Consider the following 17,671-nt stretch of genomic DNA (forward strand, 5'->3'; position numbering starts at 1 on the left):
TGCTCGCCTGGGAGGGACAGAAAACAGGTTGAGCAGGCAGGTGAAGGGCAACGCTGAACAAACGCTTAGCCTTTGCCCCTTCTCTCGTCACCCACAGAACTGCCACCGTGCTCAGTGTGCTGTCCAGGTGGAGCCTTGCGCCAACGCCCCGTTTGGCTGCAGCGCGGTCGGACCCAGGAAGGAAATGAGGAACCATGAGGCGGAGGAGTGTGAGTGGAGGATGCAGCACTGCCCTTACTGTGACACCCCGTGTGCCTGCACTCTGATCAAGGTGGAGTACCCCGCGGCCTTGCCTATAGACCTTCTCAAATTAGCAGACGATGCGAGAAATGAGGGACATGCAGCAATGACTTCTTGGCAATGTGGAAGAGACAGATGCTGAGCTTAAAGGAGCGGGGCACGTTTTTCTTAGGGGAAGTGTGAGACCAGCCTGTTTTTACTCTGTTGTACTCTGACAAGGACACAAGGATTAGGAGCAGGAGTAGGCCATTCGGCCCTTCAAGTCTGCTCTGCCATTCAATAAGATCATGGCTGATCTGATCGTGGCCTCAACTCCACTTTCCTGTTTGCCCCCCTCCATAAACCTTGACCACCACCGGCCCCCACCCACCCCTGTGTTGATTAAGAATCTGCCTATCTCAGCCTTGAATATATTCAACGCCCCAGCCTCTATTGCTCACCGGGGGGAGAGAATTCCACAGACTAATGGCCCTCTGAGAAAAAAAGATTTCTCTTCATCTCCATCTTAAATGGGAAGACCCCTAATTTTTTAAACTGTGCCCCTCTCACTTGTTCCCTCCACAAGGGGAACCATCCTCTCAGCGTCCACCCTGTCAAACCCCCTCAGGATCATCTTTGTTTCAATAAGATCACCTCTCATTCTTCTAAACTCCAATGAGTGCAGGCCCAACCTGACCAACCTTTCCTCATAAGACAAACCCCTTCATCCCAGGAATCAGTCGAGTGAACCTTCTCTGAACTGCTTCTAACGCAATTATATCCCTCTTTAAGTAAGGAGACCAACACTGTACACAGTACTCCAGATGCAGTCTAACTAAGGTCCTGTACAGTTGCAGCAACACTTCCCTACTTTTATATTCCATTCCCCTTGCAATAGACGCCATGTTGACCTGGGGAAGCTCGATTAAACAGCCCAGTCAGAAAGGAACAGGAGGAAATGCCGGTGAGGTGAGATGAAGGGGGCTGGGAGGAGGTTCGTGTGGAGCGTAAATGCCAGTATGGATCTGTTGGGCTGAATGGCCCGGGCAACTATGTGACATCACAATAGTGACCGCGCTTAAAAAGAGTCCTCGGGGCGGTTTGAGGACTTCAATAAAAGACGGACGATGACGGACAGAAAAAGATCCCCTGGGCCGTCAACCCACCTTACATAGCTGCTATGCCTTTTGTGTCACAGTCTGTACGCTCCCCCCTAGTCACTAACCTCTCTGCTAAGGTAAATAGGCCCTTCCCATCCACTCTATCCAGGCCCATCACAATTTTGTGCATCTCAATCAAATCTCCCCTCAGCCTCCTCTGCTCCAAGGAGAACAACCCACAGCCTCTCCAATCTTTCCTCATAGCTGCAATTTTCCAGTCCTGGAAACATCCTCGTAAATCTCCCCTGCACCCTCTCGAATGCAATTACATCCTTTCTGTAATGAGGTGACCAGAATTGCACACAGTACTCAAGTTGTGGCCTAACTAAAGTTTTATATAGTTCCAACATAACCTCCCTGCTCTTATATTCCATACCTCGTCTAATAAATGAAAGGATTCCATATGCCTTCTTAACCACCTTATCAGCCTGTCCTGCTATCTTCAGGGATCTGTGGACATTCATTCCAAGGTCCCTCACTTCCTCTACAGCTCTCAGTATCCTCCCATTTATTGTCCTCATCAGGACAAAAGCAAGAATTCCAAACTTCAGACGATCACAACCATTTATACTAAAGGGAAAAAGGGAACTAATTGGTTGGCAAGTTAACTCTGATTGAGGTGTTGCCATGGAGAAAGAGGTGGGGAACTATAGGCCCTCCATCCTTCTGGGTAATTCAAAAAAAGGTGCAAGATTGAACTACTGAAATCAGGTTGCTGAGCCACTGGCTCTACTCTAATGGATTACTTTGCTTCTTCCCTCAGGAACACGTTGCCCTGTGCTCTCAATGCAAAGAGGAATGCTCCTTGTGTGGCAGGAAAGGACTGAGCAAGGATGAGGTAAAGAACTCATTTACCATCCTAGACGATTAGCATATCTATTCATGGGCAGTGGAGAATCTGTAACATTGTGTGCCCTGTATAAGGTAAATATGGGCCTTATTAAATAGGAACATGGAACTAGGAGTAGGCCATTCAGCCCATCGTACCTGCTCCACCATTCAAACAGATCATGGTTGATCAGCTACCTCTTGCGTCCTTTTTCCCCACTATCTCCATATCCCTTAATGTCAGTAGTATCCAGAAATCTATCGATTTCTGTCTTGAACATACTCAATGACTGAGCTGCTACACTTCTCTGGGGTGGAGAATTCCAAAGATTCACCGCCCTCTGACTGAAGAAATTCCTCCTCACTTCAGTCCTAAATAACCTGCCCCTTATTCTGAGACTGTGTCCCCTGTTTCTAGACCACCACCCCACCCCTCCCAAGCCAAGGGAAACATCCTAACCAAATTTACCCTGTCGCACCCTGAAAGAATTTTGTAAGTTTCAATGAGGACACCTTTTATTCTTTGAAACTCTAGAGAATTCAGGCCCAGTCTCCACAATCTCTCTTCATAAAACAATCCCTCCATCCCAGGGAGTAGCCGGGTAATCTGAGACCTCCAAGCATTCCTGTCCTTCCAACAACAACAGTTTGTACTTATATAGCACCTTGACTGTAATCGACTGTCCCAGCAACATTATCAAACATCATCTAACACCGAGCCACATACAGAACCATTCAGTCAGGCGACCAAAAGCGTAGTCAAAAGAGAGAGTTTTAAGGAGGGAGAGAGAGAGAGAGAGAGAGAGAGGTGGCAACGCAGAGAGGTGTAAGGAGGAAATTCTAGAACCTGGGGCCTGGGCAGCTGAAGGTGCAGCCACCAGTGGTGGAGACATTAAAATTGTGGGTGCTCAAGACGCCGGAATTGGAGCACTGTGCTCACCTCGGAGGGTTGAGAGGTCAGAGGAGATTACAGAGATCGGGGGTTGGGGGAGAGGTATTGCAAAGCCGTGGACGGATTGAGGGGGTGGGGGGGAAGGGGGCTGAAGTTGTCGACAGATTCGAAAGCCGGCAGGGGAATTGTAAGATCGAGGCACTGTGTAACTGGGACCCAGTGTGGGTCACTGAGCACTGGAGTGATGGGTGAATGGAATCTGGTGTGATGATACTTTGTGTAACCTCATCCTGCCCGACAACCTTCCAGGATATTTGCGCTACTCGAATTTGGCCTCTTGTGAATCCCTGATTTTAATCGTTCCACCACTGCTGACTGTGCTTTCAGCTGCCAAGGTCCGAAGCTCTTGATCTCTCCCCACCCCAACAAACCCCCTCAAACCTCTCCAGCTCTCTATCTCCCTCTTGTCCTTTAAGATGCCCCTTTCTCTGCCCTAGTATCTCTGTATGTGGCTCGGAGTCAAATTTTGTTTGATAGTGCTCCTGTGAGGTGCCTTGGGATCTTTTATAATGCTAAAGGCGTTATATAAATGCAGCTTAATGGGTGAACGACTTTTGTTATAAATTCTTCCGTCTGCATTTGTATTGGGAGCTCCCTGTGTAAACTTGTCAGGCTTGTAATGCACCTCACTGCCAATAGTGGCGCTGCTGTGCCTCGTTTTTACCCCGATCAGCTCCTCAATCTGTGCTGCAGGGAACCTTCAGTTGTGGCGCAGTTGGTAGCGCTCTTGTCCCCAATTCAAAAGCAGAAGGCTCAAGTCCTGCCCAGTGAGGGGATGCGATGGCATAGTGGTATTGTCACTGGACTAGCGATGTCTGGGATCCGGAGTTCGAATCCCACCACAAAAATGAAATTTGAATTCAATAAAAATCTGGAATTAAAAGTCTGATGACTTCTACATGAACCCATCGCTGATTGTTTTAAAAGCCCATCTGGTTCACTAATGCCCTTTAGGGAAGGAAATCTGCTGTCCTTACCCGGTCTAGCCTACATGTGACTCCAGACCCACAGCAATGTGGTTGACTCTTAAAATGCCCTCTGAACAAGGGGCAATTAGGGATGAGCAACAAATGCTGGCCTAGCCAGTGATGCCCACATCCAATGAACAAATATATTTAAAAAAAAAACCCAGGACTGGAACACACAACTAAAAACCAAAGATGCGCTTTTATTTTTGGATGGGACATTAAGCTGAGTGCTATGGGTTGTTTGATGGCTTGATGATGAGATTTTGAGACTTATGTGTTTAAACATGAACCATTTATTGTTAATTTTTAACTAGGTACTGCCATGCTTGGTGCTGCTGTCTCTATACAGGCTGCTTCTAGAGTGTTCTCTCAGTCTATTACCATATCTGTCCATACATCATACCGTGGGTGGTGATATTCTCCAGTCCCATGCTAACCCTTGCTCTGCTGAGACCTCTACATTATAATGGCATGCAGGCACACACATCATACAACAAGGCCTTGCCTGCTCTCCCGAGTGGATGTAAAAGATCCCCTGGCACTATTTCAAGGAAAAGAAGGGGAGGTATCGCCAACAACCTTGGCAATTTATTCCTCAGTCAGCATCACAAAAAAAGATTATCTGGCCATTGTCACTTTGCTGTTTGTGGAAACTTGCTGTGCGCAAATTGGTTGCTGTGTTTCCTACATTTGTCTCAGCAATGGTGACCATGAAACTATCATCGATTGCCACAAATCCCTTCTGGCTCATTAATGTCCCAACCCGGCCCACATGTGACTCTAGACCCAGAGCAATGTGGTTGACTCTTAAGTGCCCTCTGAAATGGTCTAGCAAACCACTCAGTTCAAGGACAATTGGGGATGGCCAACAAATGCTGGCCTAGCCAGCAAAACCCACATCCCATGAAAGAATAAAGGGAAAAAGAAACTACAACGATGACTCTGCTTCAAAAGGACTTCATTGGCTGAGATGCCCTATGGCCATGAAAGACGCTATATAAATGCTGTTTCCTTTCCTCTCTATTCCCAATCACCTTTTGTGTCGCTATTTAATTATGAAATTGGATGGTTTGATTTTATATTGTTGAAGATAGTTCTTTGGAAGTTTGGAACTTGAGTATTGCTGAAAATAAGAGACATGGAGCGGAATTTTACGTCAGCGGGATTTTGCGTTCCTGCCGAAGTTGATGGCGAATGGACGGCTCACCAATTTTACCACCCTGCCCCCACCACAGAGGGATGTAAAACTCCAGCCATGATGTCGAAGATTTTAGTCTTGCAACCGTAAAGGGAACAATTGGTTTCTTGTGAACCTGTTCTGATTATTGAAAATCCTACATCTTCATATCCTGTCTCAATTATCCCCATCTTCTAAATGCCACCTCATTAAAACCATCCAACATTCAACATGGTTTGTTGGGAAGGTGAGATGGACTAAGATGTGGGGAGGCTGATGTGGGGCATAAATGGCACAGCATGGACCTGTTGGGCCGAAAGGCCTGTTTCTGTGCTGTGTAGCTCCCATTATTCCCTATGTGCAATGCCAAGGGAGGTTGTGGATAAATGATTTGGTTGTGCATCAGGGGCTTCTGGGACCAGTTAGATGCTGTGCTCTGCAATTGGGTATTGTTGTGTTTATATCTTCATTTATTCACCCATGGGACATGATATCACTGATATAGCTAGCATTTATTGCCCATCCCTAATTGCCCCTTAAGAAGGTGGTGGTGAGCTGCTGCCTTGAACCGCTGCAGTCCATGTGGTGTAGGTACACCCACAGTGCTGTTAGGGAGGGAGTTCCAGGATTTTGACCCAGCGACAGTGAAGGAACGGCCGATATATTTCCAAGTCAGGATGGTGAGTGACTTGGAGGGGAATTTGCAGGTGGTGGTGTTCCCATGTATCTGTTGCCCTTGTCCTTCTAGATGGTAGTACTCATGGGTTTGTAAGGTGCTGTCTAAGAAGGCTTGGTGAATTCCTGCAGTGCATCTTGTATATGGTACACACTGCTGCTACTGTGCGTTGGTGGTGGAGGGAGTGAATGTTTGTGGATGGGGTGCCAATCAAGCGGGTTGCTTTCTCCTGGATGGTGTCAAGCTTCTTGAGTGTTGTGGGAGCTGCACTCATCCAGGCAAGTGGGATGTATTCCATCACACTATTTGTAGATGGTGGATAATTGCAATAAATTCCAATGTTAAGAATGAATGTATGGTTACCAGTATAATTATCTATATTTCCCTTTCTTGCAGCTAACCAACCACTCTGATGTTGAGCTAGGAGATTGTCCTGGAGTGAAGGTACCCTGTCCATTTGAAAGGGCTGGTTGCCAAGACAAGGTACCTTTCTTCGCGCTATACTATAGTTGTTTTATATTATTAACTCTTTGGGATGACATTGTCACCAAGAAAGACAGCATTTATCTCCCCTCCCTATTTTTTTATTTGTTCATGGGATGTGGGCTTCGCTGGCTGGGCCAGCATTTATTGCCCATCCCTAGTTGCCCTTGAGAAGGTGGTGGTGAGCTGCCTTCTTGAACTGCTGCAGTCAGTGTGGTGTAGGTACACCCACAGTGCTGTTAGGGAGGGAGTTCCAGGATTTTGACCCAGCGACAGTGAAGGAACGGTGATATATTTCCAAGTCAGGATGGTGAGTGACTTGGAGGGGAACCTCCAGGTAGTGGTGTTCCCATGTGTCTGCTGCCCTTGTCCTTCTAGATGGTAGTGGTTATGGGTTTGGAAGGCGCTGCTTAAGGAGGCTTGGTGAATTCCTGCAGTGCATCTTGTAGATGGTACACACTACTGCTACTGTGTGTCGGTGGTGGAGGGAGTGAATGTTTGTTGATGTGGTGCCAATCAAGCAGGCTGCTTTGTCCTGGATGGTGTCAAGCTTCTTGAGTGCTGTGGGGTCTGCACTCATCCAGGCAAGTGGGGAGTATTCCATCACACACCTGACTTGTGCCTTGTAGATGGTGGACAGGCTTTGGGGAGTCAGGAGGTGAGTTATTCACCTCAGGATTCCCAGCCTCTGACCTGCTCTTGTAGCCACAGTATTTATATGGCTAGTCCAGTTCAGTTTCTGGCCAATGGTAACCCCCAGGATGTAAAAGCTGCCCCTTGAGAAGGTGGTGATGGTGTTCCTTCTTAACTTGCCCTTCAGAAATGTAGGTGACAAATGAAACCCTATAGAACATCGCCAAAGCTGGATATTGAAGACCTGAGCAAACTACTCAGTCATGATTAGGCAGTGCTAAGTTTGAAGTTTAAAAGTCCACAGATAGAGGGAGGATGGGAAGATCAGCTGAAGAGCTCCCCAGTTTTGACATCCTGGGAGGGAATGAGCGAGAGTGGGAGCTGGGGAGACGAGCTTTAGTGTCAACACAGTAAAGAGCTGGGGAGGGGGAGAGTGAGTGGGATAACGTATTTTGGGGACACTAAGGAGGGAAATTCAGGGCAGCAAATTGGGGAGATACGAGAAGCCAAGGTTGTTGGCTAGAAGTGCGAGAAGAATTTCCCATCTCTTTCAGGTAGATGTAAAAGATCCCATGGCATTAATTGAGCAGGACCTGGTGTCCCGGACCAATATCATTAAAAAGAGTGGGTCTGGCTATAGTGGCAGTGCTGTTTGTGGGAGCTTGCTGTGCACAAGTTGACTGCTGCATTTCTCACGTTACAAAAAAAACAACGGATTTACCTGGCTATAAAATGCCCTGGGATATCCTGACGCGGTGAACGGCGCTATACAAATGCAAGAGTTTCTTTTCTCTAGCCGCGCTTAGCAACTACTATTTGAAGGCTTTGCTAAACATTCTCGGACATTGTGTTCAACAGCCGGAGCGAGGAGTCCTCGGTGAGCACTTGCGAGAGGCCCAGCAGCAACATCTGACGCAGTTGCTCTCCCTCATTCTCAGCCTGCAGACGAAGATGTCCAGTGCTGAGGATGTAAACTCGAGCTTCAAGCAACTGGTGATGAGCAAGGTCTTGGCCCTGACGGGCTTGCTGAGCCGGCCGCTGAGGCCAGGAGTGACGGATGAAGCTTTGCTAGCGGGCAGCACCTCCGGAGGTGAGGACTCTGGCCTCTCCAAGTTGACCAGGAAGACGGAGATTTTGGAGAAGGCCCTGTGCGTCCTCAACAGGGAGCTGAACAAGTACGAAAGCCTCATCGAGCTTCTGCAGCAGAGGTGCCTACAGAACGAGCGGGTGATCCAGGACCTCCAGAGGAAGGGCAAAGCTTCGGAGGGCACAAGCCACCCGTTCGGCCCTCTGCTGCACATGAACTGCTATGGGGTCCTCGTGTGGAAGATCGACAACTTTTCCTCCCACCTCTTGGCAGCCAAGTCCGAGCAGAGGACCTCCTTCTACTCCTCGTCCTTCTGCACTGAGCCGTTTGGCTACAAGCTGTGCTGCAGGATCTACCCCTATGGAGATGGCAGTGGGAAGGGGACGCACATCTCCCTCTTCCTGGCCATCGTCAGGGGCGAGTACGATGACGTGCTCCCCTGGCCCTTCAAGCAGAAGGTCACCTTTGCCCTCCTGGACCAGGTGGAGCAGAACCACATCAAGGAATCCTTCCTGCCCGATGCCCTCAGTGCCTCTTTCCAGAAGCCCAAGACGCACATGAACGTTGCCAGCGGATGCCCCAGGTTTGTGAAGCAGGACCTCCTGCTAAACCCACCAAACCCTTACCTCCGGAATGATGCCATCTTTCTCAAAGTGGTTGTCGACACATCTGGTCTTGCATTGTGAACAATCAGGTTTGACGGTACCGGACCCTCGGAGCGGGTGGTCTTTGCTACTTCAGGGCCAGTGGCTCTAATGTGTGGTAACTGAAAGACCGGTTTCTATTTGTTTAAAAATATGTTGTTTTGTTGTCACTTATTTGTAGATATTTCCAATGGGTAAGGTTGAGCTATCATTCCTCTTTGTGGTCATTGTTGCTTGTGCTGTGATTTGAGCGTGGGGCAAGGTGAGGAGGCGGGCCCCAAGAAATACCTCGGCTGCCTCAGGGATTGATCGCTCATTTTTTGGCGGTATCCTGAACCACACTCTAGCCATCCAACCAACTGAGTTAGCTGATCCCTTGAGCCATCCGTTAAGAAGTTTTAACAGGTGTGGGGGATTGAGAGGGACAGTGGGTCAGACACTGTCCTTACCCCCTCTGGGACTGGATGGAGCAGTGAGTCAGACGCTGTCCTTTTAACCTTGACCCCCTTCAACTAATTTCTTGAATGTGAACGTTAGCTTGATGTTGGCTGGTAACATACACTTGGCAATGTAGGTTGCTTGTGGCCTGTTGAGTCACCCTCAACATGGCCAGAGCCTTGTTTTATTTAAATCTGTGAAAACAATTATTTTATAGAAATAGGAGAAAAATCTATGCAAAGAGGGAAACATTAACATGTTTTCCTGCTTTATGGCCACGTAATTAAGCACTTTATAACACAGCCACCCTCCACGACAATAGGCAGGGCACTGTTGAACACTTCAGGTAGATCAGATTGCTCTGAAATTGTGACAACCAGATTAAGAATGTGAGAGGTACTCAAAACAGAAGAAGCTCTTTGGGCCCAATGATCCCATCCATTTTTGACAAATCCCTTAGTAGATTTTGGAAAGGGAACAAAGGCCGTTGATTGAAAAAGATGGACATTGGAAGCAAGCCGGAGAGTGGGATTAGACATGTGGAGAAAAATACCGCCATGGAGTGGATGGGCCGAATGGCCCATTTTGTTTCTGTGACCCTTAAGTGTGAGAGAGGATTAATTCCGGTTGTTGGGTGGGGCAATCTTTAAAAAAAAAAGTTATTTTTATACAAGGACACACAAGTAATAGTTCACGTGGTGCCTCAATAAGATCATGGCTGATTTTCTACATCAGTTCCACTTTCCCCACACTGCTCCGATATTGCTCAATTCCCTCAGAGTCCAAAATTTGGTTGATCCCGGCCTTGAACACACTTGACGACTGTGAACCCACATCTTTCTGGGCTGGAGAATTCCAGTGATTGGGAACCCTCTTGAGGAGTGAGGAAATCTTTCATGGGCTATTTGTTTCTGTGGCTGTTAGTGTTTGAACCACCATAAGTAACCATGGCTACTCCGAGTTACAGATGTTTGTTAGTTTAATCCCAACATGCTTGGCAGGCATGCCTCCATGTTGCCAGATGTATTTATTTTAACCTGTTATTTATTGGTGTCACTGCATAAACTTAAATACGAAACCTCAGCGGATATTCAGGTGTTTGTGAATAAAGTTCATCGCTTGGTTTCTCATTTCGTTTACTGAGTGTTTCTTGTCTATGATCGAATGCCATGTTGGTTCCGTTTTAAGTGACCCCCTTCAATATTTTAGGGCCCCCCCCACCCCCGACCCGACTATCTGATCTGAAAACCAGGGCACACTGAGCCACATTAAATCTCGAGAAGCCACATTAGTTTAGCATTCTTATCCTTGTTTTCAAGCCCCCCAATGGCTTTAAGGTGAGAAAATCATGTTGTGAAAATTTAGCTTCATAACTCATATGGTAATAGAATACAACCTTTGGAATTCCGAATTGGATTTAAAAAAAAAAATGTGGATAAATGGAAAAATCTGTTAGAAAAACTGGTAATAGAGGAGATGGTGGTGTGGTGGTAATGTCACTGGACTAGTAATCCAGAGGCCCAGGCTAATGCTCTGGGGACATGAGTTCAAATCCCACCATGGAATTTAAATTCAATCAATAAATTGAAAGCTAGTCTCAAGTAACAGTGACCATGACAACCATCATCGATTGTCATAAAACCCCATCTGGTTCACTAATGCCCTTTAGGGAAGGAAATCTGCCGTCCTTACCCGGTCTGGCCTACATGTGACTCCAGACCCACAACAATGTGGTTGACTCTTAACTGCCCTCTGGAATGGCCGAGCAAGCCACTCAGTTCAGGGGCAATTAGGGATGGGCAGGAAATGCTGGCCTTGCCAGCGATGCCCACATCCCATGAAAGAATAAATTAAAAAGAATAACCCTGATATAAATGCAAATCAAACCAGCCTGAATTAACTGTAGTTAAAAGGTAATTATTCATATGGGGTACAAAATCAAAGGGCGTTTTGAATGTAAAAGATAGTTAATTTACATTCCTGTTTGGAACATCACAATCGTCATGGAGATGAAACTGGGCATTCATGAGGTGCTGTGGGCCATCAGCAGCAGCAGAATTATACTTGAAGATAATTTATAACCTCAAGGCCTGGCATATCCCCCACTATACCATTACTATCAAGCAAGGGGATCAACCCTGGTTCAATGAAGAGTGCAGGAGGGCATGCCAAGAGCAGCACCAGGCTTACCTAAAAATGAGGTGTCAACCTGGTGAAGCTATAATACAGGACTACTTGCGTGCCAAACAGCATAAGCAGCAAGTGATAGACAGAGTTAAGCAGTTCCACAACCAATGGATGAGATCTTTAAGCTCTGCAGTCCTGCCACTTCCAGTCATGAATGGTGGTGGACAATTAAACAGCTCACTGGAGGAGACGACTTCACAAATAACCCGATCCTCAATGATGGAGGATCCAAGCACATTAATGCAAAAGACAAGGTGGGAAACATTTGCTACAATCTTCAGCCAGAAGTGCTGAGTGGATGATCCATCTCTGCCTTCTCCGGAGGTCCCCATCATCACAGATTCCAGTCTTCAGCCAATTTGGTTCACTCCACGTGATATCAAGAAACAGCTGAAGGCACTGGATACTGTAAAGGATATGGGCCCTGACAATATCCTGGCAATAGTACTGAAAACTTGTGCTCCAGAACTTGCCGGTCCACTAGCCAAGCTGTTCCAGCACAGCTACAACACTGGCATCTACCCGGCTATGTGGAAAATTGCTCAGGTGTAAGTGCATTAGAAGCAGCACGGAAGGTTTACCAGGCTAATACCTGGAATGGGTGGGTTATCTTATGAGGAAAGGTTGGACAGGTTAGGCTTGTATCCAATGGAATTTAGAAGAGTAAGATTAATTGACACCTTTAAGATCCTGATGGGGTGGATGTGGAGAGGATGTTTCCTCTTGTGGGAGAATCTAGAACTAGGTGTCACTGTTTAAAAATAAGGGGTTGCTCATTTAAGACAGAGATGAGAAGAAATGTTTTCTCTGAGTGTTATGATCCCCAGCTGAAGTTACAACTGGACAAGCCTGGGTGGAACTCAGCTTGATAGATACTAACTTTTATTTGTTTGTTTAGATACTTGGAGAGCGGCTACTGAACAGAGTCACCAAAGTCAGCTAATGAACTTCTAACAAAAGCATAAAACATTTATTAAACAAGAAAAAATGAACCACCTATAATACTCCTTCACCCACAACTATACCTTTACAGATTTATAAGGATGACACAAGTTACAAAAGCTATCTTATACTCTTAAAGTTCACAATAAGTACACAGTCCATGTACCAATAGGTGAATTGTGTCACACACCACGCTCTGAAACCAAACGACAGATGCTATGGGTCTCTCATCAACTCCCCCAGACACTTGTTACACTGTGAGCCAACCAGTCTCACTGCACTCTGTCTTTCACACGGGGGTTTCCAATCTCCACTCTCCAAGAACCAGCTTTGGAATCTTCTCCCAAACCGAAGCTTTCTCTCAGACACCTTCCGTAAGGGTCCATCTCCAGGGTTTCAAACTCTCCTTCTGATGTTCCTCTCCCCTGGGTCATCACATGCATTCAAGCTTTCCTCCAGGCACTCACTCTCACTGACTCAGCTATAAATAGTACACCACTGCTTCACATGCCCATAGCAAAGAGTTACAGACCTTCAGTTGTCTCTTTGGACCCCTTGACTTCTCACAAATCTTTATATCACTTTGACTTTGCTTCCTGCAGCTTGGAGCTTTAAGCTTGGAGCCTTTCTCTGCCCACCACTCTTAACTCCACTTAACAGGACCTTTTCCAAGTTCCTGTCCTCCCTTTGACTAGAAGGTCAGCTTGGGACTTTCTCCTGCTCCTCTCCCCTGGATTCTTGGGGACTTTCTTATTTACCTTGGGACTTGTTATCTGTCCCTTTTGTTCCAGTCTCTTCCTGGCAGCTACTTTCCAACTAACTTTAGCTTGGTACTGGCTGTCTGCCCCTTCTAGGTTGCTTCTGCTTGGCAGTTGTCTTCAAAACTGCTGTTTCTAGTTTCTTCTGTGTGTGTCTGTGGGAGGGACCTGCCTCTATGGACCCCTGTTCTTAGGCAACAGTCCAGTTTTTCTACTCTTGGTTTACTTAACTTCTCTTATAGTCATAAACGCCACTCAGCTCCTGACCTCCTTACAGCCTTGGTTCAAACATGGACAAAAGAGCTGAACTCCCAAGGTGAGGTGAGAGTGACTGCCCTTGACATCAAGGCAGCATTTGACAGAGTGTGGCATCAAGGAGGCCTAGCAAAACTGGAGTCTATGGGAATCAGGGGGAAAACTCTCCAATGGTTGGAGTCATACCTAGCACAAAGGAAGATGATTGTGTTGTTGGAAGTCATTCATCTCAGCTCCAGGACGTCACTGCAGGAGTTCCTCAGGGTAGTGTCCTCCGCCCAACTATCTTCAGCTGTTTCAAAAATTACCTTCTCTCCATCAATTACACATAACTAAACTAAAACTGTTAAAATTTTTAAACATGGACTTCCCTACATCATTATAAGGTCAGAAGTGCAGTCCATGTCCAAACGCGGCAAGTCCTGGACAATATCCGTCTTAGGCTGACAAGTGGCAAGTAACATTCGCACCTCACAAGTGCCAGGCAATGACCATCTCCAACAAGAGATAATCTAACCATCACCCTTTGACATTCAATGGTATCACCATCGCTGAATCCCTCATTATCAACATCCTAGGAACCCCCATTAACCAGAAACTGAACTGGGCCACCCATATAAATATTTTGGCTACAAGAGCAGGTCAGAGGCTGGGAATCCTGTGATGAGTAACTCACCTCCTGACTCCCCAAAGCCTGCCCACCTTCTACAAGGCACGAGTCAGAAGTGTGTTGGAATACTCTCCACTTGCCTCAATGAATGCAGCTCCCACAGCACTCAAGAAGCATGACACCATCCAGGACAAAGCAGCCAGCTTGATTGGCACCGCATCCATAAACATTCATTCCCTCCACCACCGATGTACAGTAGTGGCAGTGTGTACCATCTACAAGATGCACTGCAGGAATTCACCAAGGCTCCTTAGACAGCACCTCCCAAACCCACAACCACTACCATCTAGAAGGACAAGGGCAGCAGATAGATGGGAACACCATCACCTGGAAGTTCCCCTCTGGGTCACACACCATCCTGACTTGGAAATATATCACCATTCCTTCACTGTCGCTGGGTCAAAATTCTGGAACTCCCTCCCTTACAGCACTGTGGGTGTACCTACATCACATGGACTGCAGCAGTTCAAGAAGGCAGCTCACCACCACCTTCTCAAGGGCAACTAGGGAAGGGAAATAAATGCTGGCCCAGCCAATGATGGCCACATCCCATGAAAGAATAAAAATAAAGATGGGCTGATGGTGTTAGAAGGCTCCTTTGTTTAATTGAGATGGTTGTTTCTCACAGAAGGCAGCTGTACTTTTGTTCTGGGGCAGGTAGTAGCTCACTGAATCGAGGGAGCAAAAGGAGATAAATGTCAGTCAAGCCTGTAACTTAAGCAAAGAAAACAGTAACTTTACAGTTCATTGTCCAGAATGCGAGTGGAGATCAGGTTCAGTTTGGAATTCATGTGTCAGGAAACGAGGCTGAAAATTTGCTTAGCTTGAAGCTAGAGAATAAACCTACAATGGTCCTTACAGTGAAGGACAGTTAGTCTTGTGACAGTGTTGCAAGTATCTAATTCGTGTTTCATATATTTAAGAATATAACTTTTAGGTTGGAAGTTAAAGAGTTGAACGTAAGATAAATGGAAAATCTTGGCTGAGAAACTTGTAATAATCCTGAACTAAATGCAATCCAAACAAGCTTGGCATTATTGCACTTATAAGGTTGGGGCCATAATAAACAGCTAGAAAGGTAAGATCATAAAATGGCAGGTGTTCTTACTTAGCTAAAGAACTGGAGACATGACGTCTGCCGTTATTCCAGTAATGGATAAATTATTCATGTGGTTTCCCAGAATTAAGGACAGGTTTGGAATTAAAAGATAATTAATTTGTATCTTTATTGGGAACAGGCTGTGTGTGTCACATTGCCATGGAGATGGGAATTCTTTGTTTTGAGTTTATCTCTGTGGATTCCATTCAGGCATAGCCAGCAGGAAAGACCGGTTAATGTTTGGAAAAGCAACTGAGAGACTGGATGCTCTGGGGTCCTTTGCAGCTTGTAGCTTCCTGGGAGTTGAGAGATAAAGTCAGGCTTACACTTGAGGAGGAGTAAATGCTAAATATATTATCCAGGTTGCAGTATAAGATGAAATTTGACAAGGGGTAAAAAAGCAACGGAGATTTGTTCATCTGGAAACTATAGGAAGAAATTGATAGTAATCCTCCCAGTGAAAGGCAGTTAAGCTTGTTGTAGTTGGAGTTCTGGAAGTAATCAGTTTAAATACAGTTTGTGGTTATAAAGCTCTAGTGTTAAGTTGGGGATGCTTGCCTGCTAATGACATCAAGGGATATGGGGTTAGTGGGGAAAAATGGCATACAGATAGATGATTAGCCATGACATGGTTGAATGGCAGAGCCGGCTTGACAGGTCGAATAGCCTACTCCTGCTCCTATTTCGTACGTTCCTTTGCTTACTTTAATCTTTTTTACATATACAATAAAGTTTGTTTTTGTTTGAAAATGTAAAATCTTGTAGCATGATTTCTTTCAGTTAATCATTCCGTGTTCAAATTTCTCTTTAAATATTAACCCCCCTGGCAGGATCGTAACAATAAGGCCTTCTGCCCCCGCCCCTGCGTTTCCTCGGCCATTCAGTAATATCTGATTGTGTCTTTTATGTCTTCGCTTGTCAATCGGACTCTAACTGCACGCCTTCCTACGTTCTCATTAGTTGCTGCTTGCAATCAATAACGGGGAGAAGCTGATTTAAATATAAACAGTGATGGTTCAATGAGACATAGGGCAGAGCACCAGATCATATGTGCTCACTCAGAACCCTCCAATACTATACTTTTACAGTTCCCAGTTGCCCGTACTGTACAGTGATTCATCAGTACTCAGCTTACTGCTCTCCTGCACATGCCTATTGCCTCAAGGCAGCAGGTAGAGAGAGGGTGAGGGAAGAGGGCGAGTATAGTGCAAATAAAACCCGAAGCTATAATCAATGCCGTGAAGTACATAACACACCAGAACTCCTGCCAGGGGAATCAGTCTGGATTCATGACCAAAATCTCGAAAGCCAGGTTTTGGGGAAAAAAAAAAACACACTACATCCACAATCACATCTTGTGGAGACTGAAAATGGAATAGTGAGAAGGAACAGGAGCTCCCTCGTGCCCACAAGAAGACCATCAATGGAATGGACCAGTTACCCAGAAGGTTAGGAAGATGACCGGAACTGTAAGCTGGTAGCCACTGATGATTCACATACTACTCTACTGAGTCTGAGAGAGAACAGGGAGAAGTTGAATCCTATACATACTCCAAGAGAGCTGAGAACAAGGTCAGGAGATTGGTGAAAGCACCACAACGTTTATCTCAGTAAACCAGGGATGAAGGCAGAGACTTCGGGGGGAGATGTAGTATAATGTAAATAATGTATTTATTGGAATCAGAGACTTGGGGGAGATGTAGTATAACGTAAATAATGTACTTAATAGAGTCAGAGACTTGGGGGAAGGGGGGAAGATGTAGTATAAAGTGTTAATGTAAACAGTCTACATCATTAGTGATGCAAGATCACACGACAACAGAGTATGCTGAGAGATAGTTCTATAAGAAGCCTTGCCCTGTACATAGTTAGAAGAATGCTCAGTAAAAGGTAGAGTTTACCAAGAGCCTTGCCTCCAGCGGTCTCTATTGACCCTAACCAAGGACAACCTCACCTAACACCCACAACAAATGATAACAAATACTCCTGCTCCTATTGCTTACGTTATGATTTTAAATCTTGGGCCTCTGGTTATTGATTCACTTGCTATACCAAATAGATTTTTCCTCTTTTTACTCTATCCAAACCTCTTATCCTGAAACCCTTCACTTGATCACCTCCAAACCTCACCTTCCCCACACCCCACGCCAAGGAGAACAGTCCAAATTTTCCCAACATCTTTTCATGACTGAAGTCCCCCAATCCAATCTCCTCTTGTACTCTTTACAACATTATGGGATTAAAATTTTTGCCCACCAGAGCATTTTATGAATGGGCAGACTAGATCTTCAGCAGAGGGGTGAACCAGTGAGAAGCGTCACAGAGGTAAGGTGTAGACAACTTGAGATGCTCCAAGGACCTATCAGAGGCTGTCCTCGTGAGGTTCAGAGCACAGAAACTCATTTCCCTTCTGCAACAGGGAGTGCTTACTTTTGAATTGGTGTATGGGGAGCCCCTGTAAAATGTTGATGCGCTCCCTCAGCTGCTTTCCAACA

At 46.0% G+C, this 17,671-nt stretch overlaps 1 protein-coding gene across 1 annotated transcript in view; it reads left to right on the plus strand.

Moving 5' to 3' along the window:
- LOC144695488 (TNF receptor-associated factor 2-like) overlaps nucleotides 1-10,399 on the plus strand; it is a 498,558-nt gene extending 488,159 nt beyond the window's left edge. Inside the window, exons 5-8 of the mRNA XM_078566367.1 lie at nucleotides 98-271; nucleotides 2,143-2,217; nucleotides 6,377-6,463; nucleotides 7,955-10,399. Of these exons, the coding sequence (XP_078422493.1) occupies nucleotides 98-271; nucleotides 2,143-2,217; nucleotides 6,377-6,463; nucleotides 7,955-8,869 (1,251 nt within the window). The 3' untranslated portion in view covers nucleotides 8,870-10,399. The remainder of the gene's footprint in view (nucleotides 1-97; nucleotides 272-2,142; nucleotides 2,218-6,376; nucleotides 6,464-7,954) is intronic.
- Nucleotides 10,400-17,671: the final 7,272 nt, after the last annotated feature.

The sequence above is a fragment of the Cetorhinus maximus genome, chromosome 21 (assembly GCF_964194155.1).
Source record: "Cetorhinus maximus chromosome 21, sCetMax3.hap1.1, whole genome shotgun sequence".
In the NCBI taxonomy this organism is placed as follows: domain Eukaryota; kingdom Metazoa; phylum Chordata; class Chondrichthyes; order Lamniformes; family Cetorhinidae; genus Cetorhinus; species Cetorhinus maximus.